The sequence below is a fragment of the Gymnodraco acuticeps genome, unplaced genomic scaffold, assembly GCF_902827175.1.
Source record: "Gymnodraco acuticeps unplaced genomic scaffold, fGymAcu1.1, whole genome shotgun sequence".
NCBI lineage: Eukaryota > Metazoa > Chordata > Actinopteri > Perciformes > Bathydraconidae > Gymnodraco > Gymnodraco acuticeps.
In genome coordinates this window covers 57,128-80,596 of record NW_022991063.1, presented here as the reverse complement: position 1 = coordinate 80,596, position 23,469 = coordinate 57,128, and the positions used below count along the sequence as shown (strand labels likewise).

General features: G+C 40.8%; 1 protein-coding gene across 1 annotated transcript in view; it reads right to left on the bottom strand.

Moving 5' to 3' along the window:
* adam19a (ADAM metallopeptidase domain 19a) overlaps positions 1-23,469 on the bottom strand; it is a gene marked incomplete at its 5' end in the record, with an annotated part of 147,455 nt that overhangs the window by 98,812 nt on the left and 25,174 nt on the right. Inside the window, 1 exon segment of the mRNA XM_034236632.1 lies at positions 6,723-6,804. Within this exon segment, the coding sequence (XP_034092523.1) occupies positions 6,723-6,804 (82 nt within the window).

Here is a 23,469-nt window from a genome sequence, read left to right as displayed (position 1 = left end):
AGCGCTGGAGACGCTGTAGTACATATGACAGGCCTGTAAGTGGCGCTGTAGTCTGCCACAAAAGCAGAATCAGCCCTTTCAAAAACAGGGCTGGAAAAGAGCAAATTCAGCGAAATGAGGCATGGCTAAAATGGCCATGTCTGTTTGGTATTTTGAAAAAAAAACTTCACAGACATGTTTTATATAGGTATGGCCCTACAATATATGTTTCAAATATAGCATGATAGGTCCACTTTAAGCAAGTTGATCAAAGGACCAATCAGGGTGCTCAACCATCTCTTATCATTAAATATGCTTGAGATGTGATATGTCTTCAAAGGTTTTGATAACTTTGGTCTTAAAATATTTTAATCAACTAACTTCAATGAATGTCGCTTTAAGAGGATTGTGCCTTTGCTAAATACTGTTGATGAAGACCAAAGGGAGACCAACATTTTATTTTTTTACATTCAAGAAGGACAATCTCCTCACATTTATTTAGGTATTTATGCTGATTTAGATCTCACATTATACTTTTTTCAAAATCGCAGTATCCCGGTTTTAATTTGTTTCTCAGTTCCATTCAAACAAGTAGTTGTGTTGTGTCTCGTCAAATGTGTTAGTTATGTTTATGTATTGTGTCATTTTCTGTTTTACCTCTTGTCTTTCATTTCAGGTCCTATTTCTTCCTCCCCCTGTGTGTTTTTCCCACCATCATCAGTGTCTGCCCCTTCCCCTGATTGTTTCCAGCTGTTCCCACTCACCTCATGTTTAAATAGTCCTGTCTCTCCCCTGTCCTGTGTCAGTTCGTCTTGTTTGTTTCCCCGAATGGTCGTGCCAAGCCTTGGCTCTGAGAGGATCGCTTTTCACTCATTTCAGGTTTTGTTATGTTTGTTTATTTTTATTGGCTTAAAGTTTTTATTAAGTCCTCTCTTTGTTACGCTAGTTTTTCCCTCCTTATGAGCGCTTTATGTTATTTCCACCACCTACTCTGTTAAGAGGAATTACCTGAACTGTGAAAATAAATACACTTCTTTATTACATTCAAGACTTTGTCTCTGGGTCGTGCATTTGGGTTCATCAGTTTGTGTTGAGGTCCTGACAAGTTTGACTGCAGGCTGATGAGCACACTTTATTTTGTATATACCTAAAAGCAAGCATGACCAAAGTTTGGAGACCAAGTCAGATTTAATGCGGTTTTATAATGTATTATTTATGGCCCACTAGCACTGTCAAACAGAATAAATCTTCCAAATGTAATTCCTCCTTTTACCGCATGGTGGCAGCACCACTCTAAGGGGCCGTTCTCATGCCAACATGTAAAGGTCCCATGTCATGGCCATTTCTACTGATCATAATTCCATTGTTGAGGTCTACTAGAATAGATTTACATTGTTCAATGTTCCAAACTCACATTGGTTTCTCATACAGCATCTCTGTATAGCATGTGTATTCACTCTCTGTCCTACACGGCTTGTTGGAGCTCCTGCCCCCCCCTCTCCCTGTGAGCCCACTGTGCTCTGATGAGTCCACCACCGTTACAGCGGAACATCAGTGTGTTACAATGGCGTTTGTTAGCAACCAGAAAATGACGTTGCGGGGCTCGCTGCTCCGCCCTTTGAGGCTCGAGGAGCGGACAGTGTGAGCTGGATTACTGGTGTCGTTTCCTGGTTGCTGCGTGGGGTCTGCCTGAGCACACACAGCCAGGCTGTGAGTGTGTGTGTGTGTGCTCAGGCTGAGCTCTGCGGTGTGTGTGGAAATCCGCGGAGCCGTGGCTGAGAAAAGATAAGGCTGAGTGTGTGTGAGGAGCTCCACGGATTGGTCCATTTGGACCTGGGTATCGTTACGTCACTGTACCCAGGAAGAAACAAATGGAAAAAGAACAATCTCCAACGAGGCGTTCTGGGGCAGCATCAACAGGTATTTTCTGTATTAGAGTTGTACTCGCTACAGGGTGTACTTTGAGGGTGTGTGACTTTGCAAACCGTTACATAAGCTACATAACACACAAGGGGACGGGTAATAACCGGAAAAGCACGTCATGGGACCTTTAAGCCGATGGTATTTGAGTTTGCCTTATCTGTTAAAGACACTGTATTTGTGTCTTGGTATTTCCTGGTTTCTTTTGTTTTGGGTGGATCCGTGGTAAAACCCAGAGTGGACTTTTTTTAGTTGCCTTTGTTTGTGGGCCTACAGTATGAACTGGATTGCATTTATGTTGGGGTTGTCAACTCTGCTAAAGCGGATTGAACTGTATGTATTGACTCTTTTCCCCACACATTGCCCACACTTAGATTTTATATGTGTTAGCCTACTTTCCCAGAAATTGATGAGTGATTTATTTTGAATTGCATTTCAGTGATGAAGGAGATATTTCCTGAATTCATTCATTTGTGTATGGTTTGACTGAACAATTTCTGTTGAATATATTAGATTATACCCCACTTTTTTAAAAATAGGTCAAACCTGCTTCAAAGTTGAAGGTATTCCATATAGTTTGTTCAATGTTATCTGACTCTCCAGAATGAAAGGCAGTGTTTTTAGAGTGGTTCACACCTGAGTGGCTTATATTGGGTTACATTGCCATTTGAAAAATAAAGATAATTGTGACTGAACATTGTTAATACAGCGTATTTTTATGTTACTTTTCCATCCATCCATCCATCTTCTCCCGCTTATCCGTGGTCGGGTCGCGGGGGTATCAGTTCCAGCAGAGAGCCCCAAACTTTCTTTTCCCTGGCGACATCAACCAGCTCTGACTGGGGGATCCCAAGGCGCTCCCAGGCCAGCGAAGAGATATAATCCCTCCACCTGGTCCTAGGTCTACCCCTTGGTCTCTTCCCAGCTGGACGTTCCTGGAACACCTCCCTAGGGAGGCGCCCAGGTAGCATCCTAACTAGGTGCCCGAACCACCTCAACTGGCTCCTTTCGACGCGAAGGAGGAGCGGCTCAACTCCGAGTCCCTCCCTGATGACCGAACTTCTCACCTTATCCCTAAGGGAGACACCAGCCACCCTGCGGAGAAAACCCATCTCGGCCGCTTGTATCCGCAATCTCGTTCTTTCGGTCATGACCCATCCTTCATGACCATAGGTGAGGGTAGGAACGAAAATGGCCCGGTAGACAGAGAGCTTTGCCTTCTGGCTCAGCTCCCTTTTCGTAAAGGTAAAGCGACTGCAGTACCGCTCCCGCTGCTCCGATTCTCCGGCCCATCTCACGCTCCATTGTTCACTCACTCGAGAACAAGACCCCGAGATACTTGAACTCCTTCACTTGGGGTAAGGACTCATTCCCTATTTGGAGTGGACAGTCCATCGGTTTCCTGCTGAGAACCATGGCCTCAGATTTGGAGGTGCTGATCCTCATCCCAGCCGCTTCACACTTGGTTGCGAACCGATCCAGTGAGTGCTGAAGGTCGCAGACCGATGAAGCCATTAGAACCACATCATCTGCAAAAAGCAGTGGTGCAATCCTTAGTCCACCGAACTGCAGACCCCCTCCCCCATGAATACGCCTCAAAATCCGATCCATGTATATTACAAACAGGATTGGTGACAAAGCGCAGCCCTGGCGGAGGCCAACCCTCACCGGAAATGGGTCCGACTTACTGCCGAGGACCCGGACACAGCTCTCGCTTTGGGAGTACAGAGATTGGATGGCCCTGAGTAGAGACCCCCTCACCCCATACTCCCGCAGCACCTCCCACAGTAACTCCCTGGGAACTCGGTCATACGCCTTCTCCAAGTCTACAAAACACATGTAGACCGGATAAGCGTACTCCCAGGCCCCCTCCAGGATCCTTGCGAGAGTAAAAAGCTGATCCGTCATTCCACGACCAGGACGGAATCCGCATTGTTCCTCCTCAATCTGAGGTTCGACAATCGGCCTGACTCTCCTTTCGAGTACCTTAGAGTAAACTTTCCCGGGGAGGCTGAGTAGTTACTTTTATGTTTCAGCCCTCGCCAGGTATATCCACATGATCAAATCTGGCTCACTTTGAAAGAACTTTGGACCCCCTTGCCTAAAAGCCCTAAAGCATGGGTCAGCAACAGGCGGCCATTGTTGGCCCGCCAGCAATAATATTTGGCCCGTAATTTTGAGAATCAAAAATAAAATATTATTTTGAGATCTTTTTTTTTTTTAACAACATAGGACCGAGAGTCGCACATCAGGGTTTCCGTTAGCCGGTAATCACCGGTTTTTATCTGGTCAAATTCATTAAAACCCGGTAAATTCAAAATCTGCTGGTCAAAATGTCCGGTAATAATTAGGGATGTTCCGATCGATCGGCCGCCGGTTATTATCGGCCGATATTCACTCTTAATAGTTTGATCGGTGCTCTCTATAAAGGCCGATCAGGAGAGCTGGATCTGATCGATATGGACATAAACGTGAGTGAAGTATAACCGGACACGAGAGAGAGAGATCAGATCAGCTGCTGCATAATCACCTGAAGCCCCGCCCACTGTTTAGCGCGCTGCATGAGAAACTGACGGGCTGTCAGGAGAGAGAGGGAGGGAGAGGGGAAAAGAGAGGATCCGTTTCTCCCGTGTTATTATCCAAAGTTAATGTAAACTTTTGAATAATGTACTTCATCTACTACAAGTAGTTTGTTTGAATGTAATAATTATGTTGTTTGTTGTTTGTGGAATCATTTATTGAAAAATGAATCTGAACTTTTCGATCTGTAACGATGATAAACTGAAGCAATATAAAAATGACTCCCATTAACTGAGTTTTAAACATCAGCATATCCTGTCATAGTCCGGTGATTACCTGCTAAGGGAACTCTGCTACACCATTCTTATTATTATTATTGAAACATGACCGGTAAGTTTCAAATTTGTCCGGTAAAATAGATTCTGTCCCGACATATCCGCTTACATTCATAATGTCAGCGGATGGAGCGGGTCACATTATGGCAAATGTGTGGTTGTGGGGAACCAGGTCAATTAAAGTACTTCTTTAACTATTAAATACATTGAGTTTGAGTAAAATACTTGGTTACTGATTAATTTAGGTTATAATATATTAAATTGCAAAGCAAAACATGCTGTAATTGATTTATTTTGTCCTTTGATATTTTTTAAAGGTTTTCAACCTGAAAGAATCCTAATGTGTCCTTGAAAAGTTGAAATAAAGAAAAGGCAAAAGGATTCCAGTTGTCCCTCAAGCCTCTCAAATGGGCAAACACTCAAATAAATGCCAAAAACCCAGAGAACTTGACAATACTTATCAGAATAAAAATATGTTAAATAACACTGCTACCTAGTTAATAACTCTACTTTACTCAGTGGAGGCTCGTCCATTGAGGAAAGGGAGGACCATCCTCCCTACAATTTCAGAGAAACATTTACTTTGAAGAGAACAATAAATACACCTCAATTTAAAAGATAAGTCTGTTAAAATACAGATAATAGCCCTGGCTTTGGGACTGAAATGGGGCTAGAGAGGACGAGTCTGGGTGGGTCTAGCCAGAGGCTCTGGATTGGGCGCCTATATCATCAGTGAACCAATCAGCGGATCTGACTGCGCATCAGAGTGTTGATGGGGAGGGTTATCAGCGATATCAGAGTTTTTTCTGAACCGGGGAACAGGGGCGCTGCGCCCTCTTACCAAAATCAATCCCTTGAATTAGGCTTTGATTATGTTCTGGCCCGCCATCTTGTGGCTCAGCAAAAAAATTGGCCCAAGGCCAAATGTACTTGCCTACCCCTGCCCTAAAGAGTAACACAGCCAAAGGCTCCAGAGCATTGTGTAAAGTCTTACAGCTTTAAGTGGAACTTGACATTTTGTTTAACAATTTACTTTTTAAATAACAGTTTTCTGCTCACATTTTGTGATGAGGACATTTCAGAAAATCTAGCAAGTCAAAAGATAAAATGCAAATCTCATGCTGGCTATTCCTCAGTATTATTAACTTAGTGCTGACATACAAAAGTCATTTTTTGTATTTTTTTTTAAAAACAACTATTCAAAATACTATTTCTTAAGGTACAAAAGCTTATCTTTCTACCTCTGCAAAAACGTTGTGGGTTTTAAATGTGTTTGTTGGTTAAGAATAGCAGCCTCTTTCTGCATATATAATATGATTAAAGAAAAACCGACATTTAACAGTGTAGTATTTCCATTTTGAGTTATTTTTGTATGTACTGTGGGGATTTTCTTGCTATGTGAAATCTCATTCCTCCAATTTGCCGTTTTTTGTAGTACTTTAGTTAGTGATATCCTACATTTCATACAGAGTCCAGAGAAAAGGGGATCCTCTGTATGAACTGCATATTTACTCCTTTAGTTAAATTAGTTTGAACTGATTGAGAAAACATAAAAATGACTTCATCAAAGTGAGACATATGCCTCCATTTAAAATATCCTTTTAAAAGTTCTCATGACATGCCAAATCACGTTGATATATAAAGGTTTTAAGCCTGCAAGCTGATTTTAATACCATACTGAAACAAATGGCACCCAATGACTTCCTGAGGATAGAAATGGTACTAGAAATGATTTCAAACAAATCAAACATTATAATGATTTGTAAAAGAGTTGACATGAGGGGTCTAGTGCAGAATTCAATTTGGGTACTGGGTTTTAGATCAGAAGGTCAAAGGTGCTTCAAATTTGGACATTTTCTTAGGGCCAAAAACAAATGTCCTCGGGAAACAAAAAGCAACAATGCAAATAAACAGCACCTCTAAAAAGAGAGGGAGGGAAACAAGTATTACTCATACCTGCATACTTACAGTGTAATTGTTGTTGGACACAGTCACCGGCTGCCCATCTTCTGTGTAATAGGTCTCTGTGAAGTCTGGACCTATGAGCTCCCTGGGAAAGAGAAAGAGAAAAAGGGAGATAATTAGATCTGATTTGACTTTAATGACCATTTAGGTTTTAGCAGCCACATGTAGAAATGGGAAGTAACATAGACAAATCGTCTGAGGTCATGAACAAATAGAACACTGCTTTCACACTCCAGTGAATTGTCTTCATCTGCTTTGAGGACCTTGCTTTTGCGCTGCAGTGAGGTCAAAATCAAGTTTTATCACCCATAACCCAATGGAGAGAGTAAAGGCCAAGTTTGAAGTAATTGTTTTTCTGGAAACAGGAAGTGTCTTCTTTGATCAGTCAATACAATTAGGTGATGCTATTAGCTAATGTCATTATGTAGACTAGGTGATTGACAGCAGCTGACTGTTGCCTATGGAATGCAACATAGTGGGTCATGTAGTAATGTATTTCTTCCTTTTAGATTGGTCTCTTTTGAATTACTGACTTTATTGAAGTGCAATATTAAATCACCTTTGAGTACCTACGTAAAGGGGGCCTGTTATGATTATGTTCAGGTGACGTGTATATCAGAATGTAGTGTCTCTACTTTAAAGAGTCCTCTCCTGCTGATGTTCAGGTGTATATCAGTATGTAGTGTCTCTACTTTAAAGAGTCCTCTCCTGCTGATGTTCAGGTGACGTATATATCAGAATGTAGTGTCTCTACTTTAAAGAGTCCTCTCCTGCTGATGTTCAGGTGTATATCAGTAGGTAGTGTCTCTACTTTAAAGAGTTCTCTCCTGCTGATGTTCAGGTGTATATCAGTATGTAGTGTCTCTACTTTAAAGAGTCCTCTCCTGCTGATGTTCAGGTGTATATCAGTATGTAGTGTCTCTACTTTAAAGAGTCCTCTCCTGCTGATGTTCAGGTGTATATCAGCATGTAGTGTCTCTACTTTAAAGAGTCCTCTCCTGCTGATGTTCAGGTGTATATCAGTATGTAGTGTCTCTACTTTAAAGAGTCCTCTCCTGCTGATGTTCAGGTGTATATCAGTATGTAGTGTCTCTACTTTAAAGAGTCCTCTCCTGCTGATGTTCAGGTGTATATCAGTATGTAGTGTCTCTACTTTAAAGAGTACTCTCCTGCTGATGTTCAGGTGTATATCAGTATGTAGTGTCTCTACTTTAAAGAGTACTCTCCTGCTGATGTTCAGGTGTATATCAGTATGTAGTGTCTCTACTTTAAAGAGTCCTCTCCTGCTGATGTTCAGGTGTATATCAGTATGTAGTGTCTCTACTTTAAAGAGTCCTCTCCTGCTGATGTTCAGGTGTATATCAGTATGTAGTGTCTCTACTTTAAAGAGTCCTCTCCTGCTGATGTTCAGGTGTATATCAGTATGTAGTGTCTCTACTTTAAAGAGTCCTCTCCTGCTGATGTTCAGGTGTATATCAGCATGTAGTGTCTCTACTTTAAAGAGTCCTCTCCTGCTGATGTTCAGGTGTATATCAGTATGTAGTGTCTCTACTTTAAAGAGTCCTCTCCTGTTGATGTTCAGGTGTATATCAGCATGTAGTGTCTCTACTTTAAAGAGTCCTCTCCTGCTGATGTTCAGGTGTATATCAGTATGTAGTGTCTCTACTTTAAAGAGTCCTCTCCTGTTGATGTTCAGGTGTATATCAGCATGTAGTGTCTCTACTTTAAAGAGTCCTCTCCTGCTGATGTTCAGGTGTATATCAGTGTGTAGTGTCTCTACTGTGACATGTCTCCATGCTTTAATGTTCAAAAAGCTCTTTATTTTTCTCATACTGCCGCACCTCTTTTCACCCTCTGTCTGAAACCAGAGCCCAGTCTGCTCTGATTGGTTAGCTGGCCGGCTCTGTTGTGATTGGTTAGAAATGTCCCGCCCCCTTAGCCATGTCATTTCATTTCAAACCTTTATTTATCCAGATTGTCCCTTGAGATCATAGATCTCTTTTTCAAGGGAAACCTGCAATGTACAATGTGTTGGAGTGCTAGTCAATAGGAGCGCAATGTCACAGTGATATCACTATGGTCCGGAAGTAAACAACAAAGGAGTCCAATGGAGGTGAGAAACACCACAAACGCATTAATATCTAATAACCTGATAATTTTAAAGAGTAGTTTGTCAATTTTAGACAGCAAGTGTAATATTATCCTTAGTTTCATTTTATAGACTCCAGCAGGCAGTCTTGTCAGCATGGCTATGTTTTACACAGAAAGGGTCTAACATGAAGCCAAATCACAATTTGGTATTTTTCTGTACCAAAAATTCTCTTTTCTAGTTTGTTTGTTCTTAGTGCCCAGACCTGAGTTAACAGGCGGGAGCTTCGTTTAAATAAAGCAGCACAAAGAGAGTGGTTGTTATTTAGTTGGAAACAGGGTCCAAGATCTAGCCCTGAGAATCGACATCGCACTACATTAGCCGCTTTCACACCAAGTACTTATCCCTGGTACTTGTTCCCCCGAATTCTTTAGTCCCTCAAACTCCACACGGAGACGATTTCAGTTGTATCCGCTAAGGTTCTTTATCGTATAGACCAGTGATCACCAACCTTTTTAAGCCCAAGATCCCCGACCTCGGCCTTGGTGAAAGGCGAGATCTACCTATTGCAGAATTGAGTGAAAAAGACGGCCCAGACAGTACTTCCAATTTGAGGCCTTTTATGTCGGCTAATTGCATCTGAATTACATCAAATCATTTGGTGCAACTTCTAATTTGATTAAACCAAGAACACAACATAACTAACATGTCAAAAAGGATAAATATATATATTTACATCATACCTATCATTTTAAGTTTCATTCATTCCTTCATTAGAATCCTAAATATAAATGTATGTAGTTATTTTCCATTTGTTTGAGTGCATGAGTACATTATTTTGTTGACAGCAACAATAACAAAGAAAAAAAATAACATCTTGCCAAATAACAAGTGCCATTTTTCACTGTGAGGCTTATCCACTGAAGCTTCATGCAAGTGCAACATTTAACATTAACATTACAACTAGTTATTTTTAACACAATTCTTACAAATTCAAAATTCTAACAACATTCTTTATCCGTGCGTTCACACCGGACGCGATGCGATTTTTGGGGGCGGCGCGATTACATGTAAAGTCAATGCAAAGGCGCGGACAGACGCGGTTGATGCGAACGACGCGTTCTCGCGGTAGCCAATCAGCGGTGAGGATCTCAGCCTGCCGTCACCTGTTAGCACACAGAGTTCACAGCTCCTCATATCTGTTCAGCAACTGGACAAAAAGTTAAACATGAACAACCCAGCTAGCGGGGAACGTTCTCACAACTTTGGCTAACGTTACCTACAGGTTAAAGAGGGTTTCATCCCTCCCAATTCTAATGTTTTAAAGAAATGTTTTAATCTGATGTTCAAAGAACCTTTTTAGGATGTTTATTATTTCAAATAATGTTCCTATAAGGTTTAAGGTTAACTAAGACATAACGTTTTAACTTCAACATTCAGAGGATGTTTTCAGGATGTTATTGAGGCCTGAGATGACAAAGTGCTTTATAAAATGTTCCTTCAATGTGATATGTTAACAAAGGTGGAACGTTTTGCCTGCAACATTCTGAGGATGTGTTTTGGACGTTGTTGGGGTAACACATTAAAGATGTTCTTTATAAAACGTTCCCTCAATGTTACATGAAAACAAATGAAGAACATTTTCAAAGCAACATTCAGAAAATGTTTTCAGGAGGTTATTCTTTTTTTATAAAACGTTCCTGTGATGGCAAATATTACATCTGTAATATTCGATAATATTTTGCGCATCCTTTATTCATATCGGATGCAAAACAGCTGAAAAATGACCGGTGAAAGTTGTTGGGTATCAAGTATTCCCATGTTGCTACAACGCCCCTGAATGCACCACAGTTCCCATTCCCTACAAGTCTTTCACTCTCTCTTTGCTTTACGCCACTGTTATTTTCAGCTGAAGAATTACAAGAATGGGGAATTGCTTCAACCACTTGGGCTTAGGAACCTAAAAAAGTCTGACAAAGAACCTTTCCACCACCATGTTGCAGCTCAGAGTACTGACAGTAACTGCCTGACGTGTGAGACCTCATTTTATTTCAAACTACACTTGCCAACTAAATCTCTGCTTTGAAGAAAGAGCAAAGTCAGACACAGCCTCAATGATATTCATAGCTTCTCTCTTTGCTTGCTGACATCCCTGTATGATTTTCTGATATTGCCATGCTTGATTGCTAAAAGCATAATCTCTTCCAAATGAAATGTTGGATCAGCAGGACCGGAGCCTTTCATGTTGATGGAAGTTGGGCATTGATAACAAAAAGAGTCGGAGAAGGAAAATATCCCAATGCCTTCGCTACGTTTGTATCATTTGTTAGTTACTTATCTCATGCAAATCCTTATCTGTCCAAAGCAAACTTTTCTTTATCTGTTAGTGCTCTGCTGAAAGACAGCTTGAGTGCAGAGTGCTACAATAGGAAAATAAAATGCATTATATTATGGTTTCTAAAAGGTCACCAAACGACAAAAATGCATTGGCTCCATTTTAGCCTGCAAGAAGAAAAGGTGACATTTGTCATGTCTGGGGAGAAGGAGTGGGCTGTAAAATGCCAAGACGTCCCTGGACGGACGCATCCGTGCTACAGACGTATGGATCAGTGAGACCACAAGGACATCTGGCCTCACTCTGCCTCTGTGTGGCTGAATCACTGACCAGGCAGGAGACACACTCAGAACATCCCTGAGCACAAATGGGCAAATGGAAGACGGACATGAATAGATGAGCCCAATCTCCATTTGGTCCCAGGAGCCCTATTGTATTATTCATTGAGGGAGATCGTAATGGAACATAATCCAGCTTTCTTATCCCTTTTTATTGCAGACAATTTGCTCTGTATTATAAAAAGACTGTTTACGTGGCAATCTAATAATGTTGATTTGATTGAAGCTTGTGCACAGACAGAAGTGTGTGAAATTCAACTCTTATTCAGCACAGTATTTACACAGCATTTTCATTAAAGTGAGAAAGAATGAAATTGCTTTTCATTGCAGGTGAAGGTCTTTAAAGGATGGTATAGAGACAAATATTATACTCAAATGTCTCCTACGGTTTAATTAAAAACTGGGGAAACGGTGTGATTGACGGTATCAAACATTAAAGCCTGGTGAAATGTGAAAAATGATAAATGACCTTTTACATTCCCGGAGAGACACAACAGGCAATGATGAGTGTGCGTGGTCAGAGTAAAGGTCTGCCACAGCTGGATTGAAGATGTCAGGCCAGCTTTAAACCATTTGCTAATTTGTCAGGTTGTGTTGCCTCTGCTTTTTTGAGAATGAAGCTGATTGGCAAAAATACAATGTTCTGGTTGTCTAAAGGTGGGTTGTTAATGTTGGTGACACCACGGTTTATTTCTTGAAGGATAACTTTGGTTTCTTACTAGCCGGTTCTGTTTTCACCTTGTACTCAGTGTTGGGAGAAGAAATCAGATTATCAAGTAAAAGTAGCAATACTACAGACTAAAAATAGTCCTGCATTTTTTTGTATTGGCATCCAAATATACTTTCAGTGCCAAAAGTTAAAGAACTAATTATGCAGAATGGCCCATCGAGCACCATATATCTAAAATGAATATAATCATTGATGCATTCATGTGTTCATTACTTGGTAAAAGTGGTGTTTATTAACAAAAGCTACTGGGTAGTTTAACCTACAATTATATATGATATTGTAAAAGTTAATTTATATGTTGTATTAATAATCTAAACCTGCTCAGAAACTAGTAACTACATCTGTAAAATGTGGAGTAAAAAGTACAACGCTTGCGTGCAAATTGTAGTGGAGTAGAAGTGAAAATTAGCATAATGTGAAATTACTCAAGTAAAATCTAAGTATTTACATATTTAAATAACGTACAGGACTTGATTTAATGTACGTAGTTACATTCCAACACTGTACGTACTGTAGCAGGAACTACCACAGAGGAGGTTGTGAGTACTTTCAGTCACAGAGCTTTACAGGTGTGTAGTTGAGAGGAAAATGGGTGTGGTCCAAGCAATGGTACCATAAGTAGGGGTGGAGGAAGTGGGGAAATGGTCATTGGCCCCAACTCCTTCACTGTATGCCCCTTGAGCCATTTGGCAATGTCAAACTTTACAGTTGAGATCAAAATGAAAGGCCGATTGGAAGATGGGTGTGGTCTAAGCAAGGGCACTACAACATTATCTGTCATTCTAATTACAAAGTAGGTTTTATTTTTGAAGCTATGGCCATCGGTTTGATCAGTTATTACAGCTGACATCTTAGACCACGGCAACATTACATAACAAGCCACAGTTTAGATTCATTTAATCCATTTTATTTAGAGGTAACATCAAATGACGGTAAGGATACAAATAAACCCTCTGAAACAAGTATGGCAACATAAAGTCAACCTAGGAAGTCTGTAAACTGACACAGATGCCTCAAACAGAGACAGTGTGGTTTGTCAATTCGCCCTGACTACAGTGATAGTGATTGTTTGATAACAACCGTTTGGACCAGTTATGTTTGTATCCCTGTTAGACCTGTCCAAAATCTCCTCAATTGTACTGGCGACTCAAATCAAGGTCATTACCACTGATGGAACTGTCTTCAACATAGTTTTTGTTGTCTTGACTTAATGAATTGGACAGATTTGGCCCCTACCTGGAGACTGTCTCACCTCAAAGGCATACATACAGTTTCACTTGGATGATGAACGCGGTTTTGTAAAGACTGAAAAAATAAAGCATAAGAAAGAAGTTCTTTGCTAGAAAAACATTGAAGCCTTTAATCTTGATAAATTAAAGAATTATTCATCTTTGCTGAAAATGTGTCCGCATAAGGAATACAATGGTTAACAGCCTCAGAGATGTTCTGTGCTTTGTGAGTGTAATACTATACTCTGATCAGTACATCACTGTCTGATTCTGGAGAGTGAGTTTTTAATGTCGGCCTGAATGAATCGGGTCAGGAACTCTAGATCAATTTTGATGGTGGATGAATATGATTTGTGGTCAAGGCTGTTGATTTTCAGTCCTGCTGTCCAACTCTAATTCTGTACTTCATTTTAACCATACAAATGACCTTGGAAATGTTTTTAAATGATTATAGAGATAGTAGCTATTTAAGAGCAACATAGTAGATCATTTCTCAGTTTCACATTGATTCAATGAATACAACACATAAAGAAAACCTCGCAGAACTTGATACAAGTCATAGTTGGTATCAAGTTGAGTTGCTCTGCTCTGGAAATGAGATGATTTTGTGGTTTGAATAAACCTTACCAGCGTCATTATAATCTTGTGTGTGACTCTTCTGCGTTTCCTCTTCTCGATACAAACCTCCGCCTCTTTAGGAGGAAGTGTGCAGACTGCATTTAGTGATATGGTCTACCAGGAGTGCTCATTAAAATAGAGCCAGTGACCCCAGAAACAGCACAGTTATATAAAACAAATTAGTAGATCAATTGCTCACATACAATCTGATTTGGCACAAAGGAATATTTCCAAACTCTTCATTATTTGGCAGAATTTAAACCATTAGGATGAATATTCTCTTCAGACTATTGTACCTTTTTCAGTCCATACCAATCTAGGCATCTGTATTTAAAATGCTAGTTAAGTTGATTTCCACAATGATTTAGGAGAATAGGAAACCTAGAATGAATTGATATTATTATCTATCCAAAAAATGACAAGGAGGCCTTAATCTCTCCAGTTATAAATGATATTACTGGGCAGCAGTCCTTCGTGGAATGGCTGAATGGTAAATGTCAGATGAGGAGACAAACTGTTTTGAATTAGAAAAAAAACTCATGTCAACTTGTGCCTTTTAAGAGGCTGCCATTTTCGGAATGGATGGAAAGGGGTGGAAAGACCTCTTCAAATATCAAGAGTAAAGGCCGCTACACACCAACCTGAGACCAAAGAACGAGTACCGAAGGCGTCCCGACTTTTACGTCCGCTAAGTCGCCTGCGTCGCCTACGCCGCCCGCCTACGAACACACTGCAAAGACTTCAGTCGTCGACTGGCAATAACTGTCCTTACCAGCAGTAGTGTGTATTTGTCATTCAAAAGAGGCAACAGCCAATCAGAGTGATTTCTTTGGCCGACCGCGGGAGGTGTGAAAATGTGCCGTAAAGCAACGACGGTGCGGGACACACCAACCTGAGTAGGGCGCCGCGAATGCCCGACTGCCTCTGACAGCCCGTCTACACTACAGGCGTCAAAAAATGCTTTCAACGCTTCGCCCATTCATTTGAATGGGGTAACGTAGGATATTTTCAAACTTCGCCGAACTGCATTGTGGGTAGCATGGCAAGGCGTTGCAAGCATCGCGAGCGTCTATCGGCGTCAAAAGTTGAACAATGTTCAACTTTTGAGGCTCGATGCTTGCTCGAAGCTGGCGTCAGCCAATCAAATCCCGTTTTTGCAATTCCCGCCAGTACAAGCGCTAGCCAATCAAACCGCGTGCAAGCTGGGAGAGACTACGCAGGTCATTTCCTCATATTCCAAACGAGAAATTACGGTAGCAAATCACCCGGTTCTTTCCGACCAGAACTATTTACCGGGATACAAACCGGAGGAACCAGGCATGGAGGGAGGTGGCAGAGACAGTGGGTGAAACTGGTAGGTTTTCGCCTGTTTGGGGAGTTTATATCCAGTTTACTTCGTTTTAACATTGCTATTGCTTTGTATGTCGGGGGCGGGAGATTCATGTGATTGGTTGTTGGTCGCGTTGCTCGCAAAAAATCGCCAAGCTTCAGACACGCCCAGCTTCAAGCTTTTTCGATGCCTGTAGTGTAGACGGGCCGTGACGGCCTCTGACTCCCAAAATCGGGTAGGTGTGTCAGGGCCTTAAAAGATTGCAAAGAATTTGGATCTTCTGCCAAGAAAATGAGACATTGATTTTAGAGCATGGGCAGAGAAATGATTCATTACAAAAGATCAAATGTACATTTTAAATCATTTAAACAATAATAATGATCCAAAATGGAAATCACACACTGGTAATGGATTTATACCGGATAACTTTGAACATTGATTAACCACTAGACCAAACACATTATATTATAGAAGCAATCCCTGATGAAGCTATGAAAAATATAAAGAGGGCTTGATTAGAATTCATTTGTATTGTATAGGGATGATGCAATGTAACATGTTACCTGTATATTATTTTACAAGGGGAAAACAATTATGACTTTATCTTGAGAGGTTAATAAAAGTGTACTCAATAGACACAAATAATGAAAACGCTATGGAAAGATTTGTTGTGATGCGTTCAAGTTATTTATTCCTTTTTATGACTATAGTCATAAGATTATACACTTATTTATTGGTAAATTAAGTCAAAACTGAAATATTTTCTTTCTTTGTATTTATTTTTATATCTGTACTATTTTTGCTCTTATTCTTTGAAAACTCCTCTCTATGAGGTTAATTATACTACTTTTTTAATTATTTTTTATTTACTGATACAGCTGTGAAAAGTCTGAATGTACATTATGATGAATAAACAATGTATGCAAAAATATATATATATATATATATCAGTGGATGTGGAACAAGTCATGATCAGCCCTGATTCTGAATAATTACAGCAACACACCCAGCCTTTCCCCTCTCTCATGGCACAGTTACAGAGCCACAGTGTAGCGGGGGTCAAAGCGCTGAGCTGCTTCCTAGAAGAGGAGTAATGAGCTCTGTCCTCAGCAGAGGGGGGGGGGGGGGGGGGGGGGGGGAGGGACAGACAGACAGCCTGGCTCTGGTTTGCTGATAACATTTGCTCTAATGACCATGCCGAGAGGATAAACAGCTACACATAGCCGTGTGTGTATACGTACTGCAGAGGTACTGTGTTTTTATACCAATGATCTTTTCTCCTTCAGCTTCTGATTGATTAGCAAAGCTCCTATATCCTGGTTAAATAAGTTATATGATAAACCACCTGGGGAGGGGAGAGGGAAAGCAAATACAAGTGATAGATGAGTGAAAGAAGGCATGGAACTGTCGGAGCTTAGTGAGCTGGCAATCTAGAGACTGTTTCTCAGGTGTTGTACTACAGAGATGTCGCCTCAGATATCCCCACATGGAAATCAGGTGCTGGTTGTATGTGATCTCCAACTAGAAAAATAACAACAGGCACATTCAGGGTTCTACACACTGTGAGGACATTATACAAATAAATACGGATGGATGGATGGATGATGGATGGATGGATGGATGATTGATGGATGGATGATTGATGGATGGATGATGGATGGATGGATGATGGATGGATGATGGATGGATGATGGATGGATGATGGATGGATGATGGATGGATGATGGATGGATGGGATGGATGATGGATGGATGGATGGGATGGATGATGGATGGATGATGGATGGATGGATGATGCTGGTATGATGGATGGATGATGGATGGATGATGGATGGATGAATGGTGGATGATGGATGGATGATGGATGGATGATGGATGGATGATGGATGGATGATGGATGGATGATGGATGGATGATGGATGGATGATGGATGGATGATGGATGGAGGATGGATGGAGGATGGATGGGTGATGGATGGGTGATGGATGGATGATGGATGGATGGGTGATGGATGGATGATGGATGGATGATGGATGGATGATGGATGGATGGATGGATGGATGGATGATGGATGATGGATGAATGATGGATGGATGGATGATGGATGGATGGATGATGGATGGATGATGGATGGATGATGGATGGATGATGGATGGATGGAGGATGGATGAATGGATGATGGATGGATGAATGGATGATGGATGGAGGATGGATGATGGATGATGGATGGATGGAGGATGGATGGATTAATCCCAAATATAACATTGTTTAATAGCGTATTGTAGCTAATACTAGCTAGTGTTAGCAAACTGTATATAAATATAAATGTGACTGAATAATTGTAATGCTTCTTTGTTATTTACATACAACTGCGGCACTGGGACTAACCCTGACCAATTTCGTGTATATGCTAGCAGCATCCTATTAGCATTAAGGCCATACGATTGACCAATTACCAAAGGTAATCAAAGTCAAAAGTCAAAGTCAAAGTCAGCTTACTACATGTGTTATACATCCAGAAACCTCGAGATACCGTTTCCCGCAGTCTCACAGTGTGACATATATACATAAAACAAAACAAAAAGGGCCTAGATAAACGGGATAAACAATTTAAAGTAATTAGCTACATCTAAGATGCGTCACGCAAAGATACCCCCAGAAACGTATTTTACTGGCCAAGTGTTCCTATTACTTGCTCTATTAAAAGGTCATTGCCCTTGGGTGCTTCTCGTTGTGTTCCCATGTGAAACTGAAAGGATGCTGGAACACACATCCTGCAGACAGACCCAAGACAGGGCCAACTGCTGCTACCATCACAAGAACTCATGAGCAGACACAGGCAAATTCAACCAGTATTATAGATGTCTCAACAAACATCACAGACAACTTTGAGAGCAACATTTTCTGTTTTCTGAGAAGGTCTTATTCAGTCATGCCTCAGGCTGCTAGGACTCATTTGAAAAAAGGGAATACCAGAGTTGGAGAATGGATGCATTGAAGTAGAACTATTCATTATTGTAGTGAGTTGCTGAATGGAACTATCACATGTTGAATATTAATAAATACAGTACGTGCTTGAGGCGTATTGCTCTCACATGGAGGCCTTCTGGAGGTTTACTCAAATACTTTTGTTGAAGTTAAAGACATTATTAATGTAGCTTGGCTTTAGCCTGAAAGATTTGTTGGTCAAGGTGTGAAAATGTGCTGATTTTCTTCCCATGAATACAGCCAGAGGGGAGAACTTATTCCTTCCTGATGTGTAGTTGCTCACTGTTACGCTTTATAGCAGAGAAACTGATTCAAAGGATTGAGAAATATGAGGTCTTTGATTGCATCCAATTTGATCTCCCAGGGGTCAGGCTACATTTTCTGGTTCACTGATAAATGTAGAATAAAATCAGTTATACATTCATGGCTGACACCACAGACCCCAGTCTCCAGTAACCCAATATTATTACTGCTGTCAGTGTCAATAAGGCTCACTCAAAGGAAAAGAACATAACAACATGTAGAGTCGAAGGATGCGAGCAATACACCCACAAAGGGGCAGTGATACTGTGAAAAATATAAAGACGTTACACAACTGACATTTATGACGTTTTTTGGAGTGAAAGTGTTTGCTTTTAAGTGTCAACATATTGAGAGAGAGTAGGAGGGAGAAACCTTGGATGGATAGAAATAACAAGAAATAGAAAGTAGAGAACAAGAAGCCACAATGTTCATAAATCCTCAGAATAGATGGTCCTATTTTAAGAGGAATTACAGGTGCAAAGCGGTAGGTCTGAGATGTGCTGATGGTGTGGGCAACTCAAAGCCTACTTACATTTGATTTTATGTACGTGCAGCAGCACAAAGTGTTATAGGGCTACATGAACCCAACTCTCATCTGACAGTTGGAAGAGGAACATCCCAGGTGCTGGGTGGAGGTGGATAAAGTGGTACGTTTCGAACAAATATGGAGAACAGCCAAGGCATCCATGGTTCAATTTCCATTTCTTGGCACCATTTTACTTCATTTGGGGACTTCTGGCACCTTGAATTACGAATGCCAATTGGAATATGGCAGATTTTGAGCTGTCATTTACTTCAATTAGTTGTTCCAATATGCTCAAAATATTATATTAATAGTAAATATTGTACCAAGGCTGAGTCCTTACCAAGGCAACACCGGTTAAAATCCGATCCCAGATCTTAATTTCATTCCAATTGAATTACTTCTTCTCTCCCCGTTTCCTGACTATCTCAAGCTCTACTAATAAATGCAAATAATCCACCAAAAAATACTAAATGACATTAACAATCAGCGATTAGCCTTCAGTCTAAAGGTGGTCAAAGAGAATTTGATACTAAATTGTATCTGAGTCATTGCAATTGTCTTTTGTCAGAAGATTGAACTCTCTGGGGTGAGGGGGGCTCATTGCTCATGAGTTGTGGGGGAATAAGGGAATTGTTTGTTTGCTTGTGATAAAAAAAAGATCATCCGCCTCAGTGTCCAGGCTAAACAACTGATAAACAAAGCTACACAGGGGACTGAAGAAGAGGGATGGTTCCAGTGATGACACCATTCTGTACTTGGCATAGAGTGTAGAGAAAAGCCTTTTTTCATTTATTGTACTCTTTCCCAAATAATACAATTCCTCACAGATAGAAAGAACATTTATCATAAGTTTCATTGCAGCCATGATAGCAGTCCACCGTTGAGCAATGATGGGAGAATGGAGAAAGCACAAAGACAGACTGCGTGCCTACATGTGCTGAATATCTTACTCATTACACAAAAGTGGAAACAAACACAAATAACCAGATGTGTCTTTGTCTCTCAGCGGGCACTGCAGCTGAAACATGAAAATGTACATAGTCTCACTTTTTGACTGCTGAGACATCATGTAGTGTAATGTAGAGTTTCAGTTAACTGGTTAAGATGCACTGATGTTTAACTCCTTATCCGTGGACATTTGAGATGCTTGACCTTTGTATGAAAACTGAGAACGCAGCCTGAAAATATATCGACACCCAAGGGAGGAGTGCTTTTCACTTTCAGTCCAAACTAATCAGAGTGGTTTACTTCAATCACAAAAAGATTAAACCTTAATTTGACAAAGCTCAACACAACAAAAGATGTAAAACCATATTATTTAAAACATTTCGAAAAAAATGAATCCCTAGTCTTGATATCAACATCAATCTGTGTGTTCAATACGGATCTGGTTGGCTTACATTAGCATCCAAAGTAAATAAATACGCAAGGACACCTTTATTATATTCTGCAAAGTGCACTGAAATGCTCAAAACCATAATACCTGCTTCCTCTGACAAAATGACCATCAGTGTCGAAGAGGTCAGAAAAACATTTCAGTGCACCAACACCAAGAAAGCAGCTGGGCCAGATGGGTGCAGCGGCTTTCTGCTGAAAAACGTTGCTACTGAGCTGGCTCCAGTGAGGCAACCCATCTTTCAGGCTTCCATTGACACCATCCCTCTGTCATGGAAAACTTCACACATCAAACCGCTGCCCAAAAGAACATAAGGACTACAGACCAATAGCCCTCACCTCAGGGATTATGAAATCACTAGAAAGAATTATGCTCCAATTTCTTATCAGTACAACACAAGACAAACTGGCTCCATACCAATTTGCCTATAAGCAAGGGTGCGGTACGGAAGACGCTGTGGCCACTCTGGTTCACATCATCACTAAACATTTAGATAAACGCAACACCTATGCAAGAGCCCTCTTCCTAGACTTCTCATCAGCATTCAACACAATACAAGCAGACACCTTGGGGTCAAAAATGGCCAAAATAGAAGTAAATCCATACCTGATTTACTGGTATGCTGCTTTCCTCACTAGTAGAGAGCAACTTGTGAATGTTAACAAAACCCTGTCAAACCACCCCCCCCCCCCCAGGGCTGCGTGAGTTCAGCTGTGCTCTTTACTCTACACACTGATGATTGTCGTACCAACACACCAAATCAAGTCATCATGAAGTACTCTGATGATACTGCAATAATATCTCTGCTCAGTAACACAGACGACCCTGAGCTGCACCAACAGGCTGTACATCAGGTGGTGGAGTGGACTGATAGCAATGCTCTTGAGATCAACACCAATAAACCTGAGGAAATCATTTTTGGCTCACCATCTGACTCCCATAAAGTCCCCATTGTCATCCATACAGGTGAAATCAAGCAGGGAGTTTCATACAAACACTTGGGTGTAATGATTGACCACCTGCTGTCATGGAAGGATCACATTGAATATCTGTGCACAAGGACAAAACAAAGAATTTATTTTCTCCGCCGTCTCAGGTCTTTTGGGACGAGCAGAGAAATTCTTCAGTTGTTCTTTACATCTGTGATCATGTCCATTCTACAGTACTGCAATACTACCTGGTACAAATGTTTGTCAGCAGCTTTCAAATCAAAACGGCTCCACCTGTTAAAAATCTGCTGAAAGATTGTTGGTCAACCTGTCAGAGACTCTATGACTCAGCCTATCATAACAACCTAGTGAGGCTGTCCAACAACATCATCTCCGACCCAAACCATGTTCTGAACTGAGAATATGAACTGCTACCATCTAATCGGAGATACAGGGTCCCACCATTCAATAAGGTCAGACTGAAGCATCCTTTGTGCATCAGTCAATCCTCTCAGTAAATACAGAGCTGATCCCAGATCAGATGCACGTCTTTGAGCAGCTTTTCTCTCACTGATTGTGCTGTTATGTTAAATGTGTGTTGTTTGTGTTTCATGTATTTTTGTCTGGATATTTGTCTGTTGATGTTGGACATGGAGCTGCTGTGACGCAAGTCAAATTTCAGACTTGATCTGACAAATAAAGTAATATCGTATCGTATTATGACAATTTCCCAGAAGCCAAAGTAACGTCCATAATTTGCTAACAGTTAAAAAAAATGCTTTTTTCAGAAAGAAAATAAGTCAGTTTCCCATTGAGCATTTGCTTTAAAATGACAAACTGATTAATCAGCTAATTGTTGGAGCTCTAAAAAAAACACATACTGACTAACTAAAGTATGATTGCATTTTCAACACATTTCATGGCCGAATTCTGACACAGGAACTGATGTTTCCAGCAGACCATGAAACCATGCTGCAAAGGCATAAAGGAAGCGAGAACTGAAAGCTGAAGGGTGTTGTTCTAGTCACAAACCGACTATGTGTCTTGATGCAGAGATGCAGGATGTGTCAACGTGCTCTCCAGCATGTGTTACAACATCTTTAATGTCTCTGCTCAGAGTGATGCCTCACTTCTCTGAAACACAGCAGCTGCGGTGTGGTTAGGGAGGGCCACCGCCTCAGCAAGAATCAGGTTAACCTCAGACCCCAGTTGGTTATGACACCTGTGTAAAAGTCAAGACACACGTCTAACCGTTAAACCTCAAATGAAAAAGCACCATTTACCCGTGTGTAGAATGTCATTAAGAAACTACTGTGCCCATTGCATGTTGACAGTAAAGCATAGATCGGACTGTATGTAGATGGTATCTTAGTTATAATGGCTGTTTTCTACTGTGACTGTATAACATGTTGATGTGGCATCAACACAGCACACATTGAGTGCATACATAACAATTACCTTTGACCCAAATGTTTCGCTCTCCTCAAGGCCAATCAATAATCATACAAAACAAAATCATTAAAAAAACATTATTGTAGAGCTTAAATGGAGCTCTGTCCATGGCCAACTTTACAATGGACAAACAGTTTACACCATATTTTCGAACAGTTATGTTTTGTAATGACATAGAAGAAATAGATATTTGAAATGTGTTGAGGTACGTTTTAGTGTGTACCTTCTCAAGCTCTTTTTGTTGCCTATCTTTTATAGTTGAGTATGTTGCATTTTTCTTATTTCTCCATTTTAGAAGTGATTGTGTACTTTTCAGGGATGGTTGATTTGATGGTGTGCTTTGGCCCAACAGATTACAGCTGTGAGGAGAGGACAGTTTGTCTTTTCCTGCCGTGTCCTGTTTGGGCCTTAGGGTGGAAAGAAGTAAGCCAATGTTTTTGAAAATGGGTTTAAGAGTAGCCATCATTTTCTAAATATCATTTTCTTTA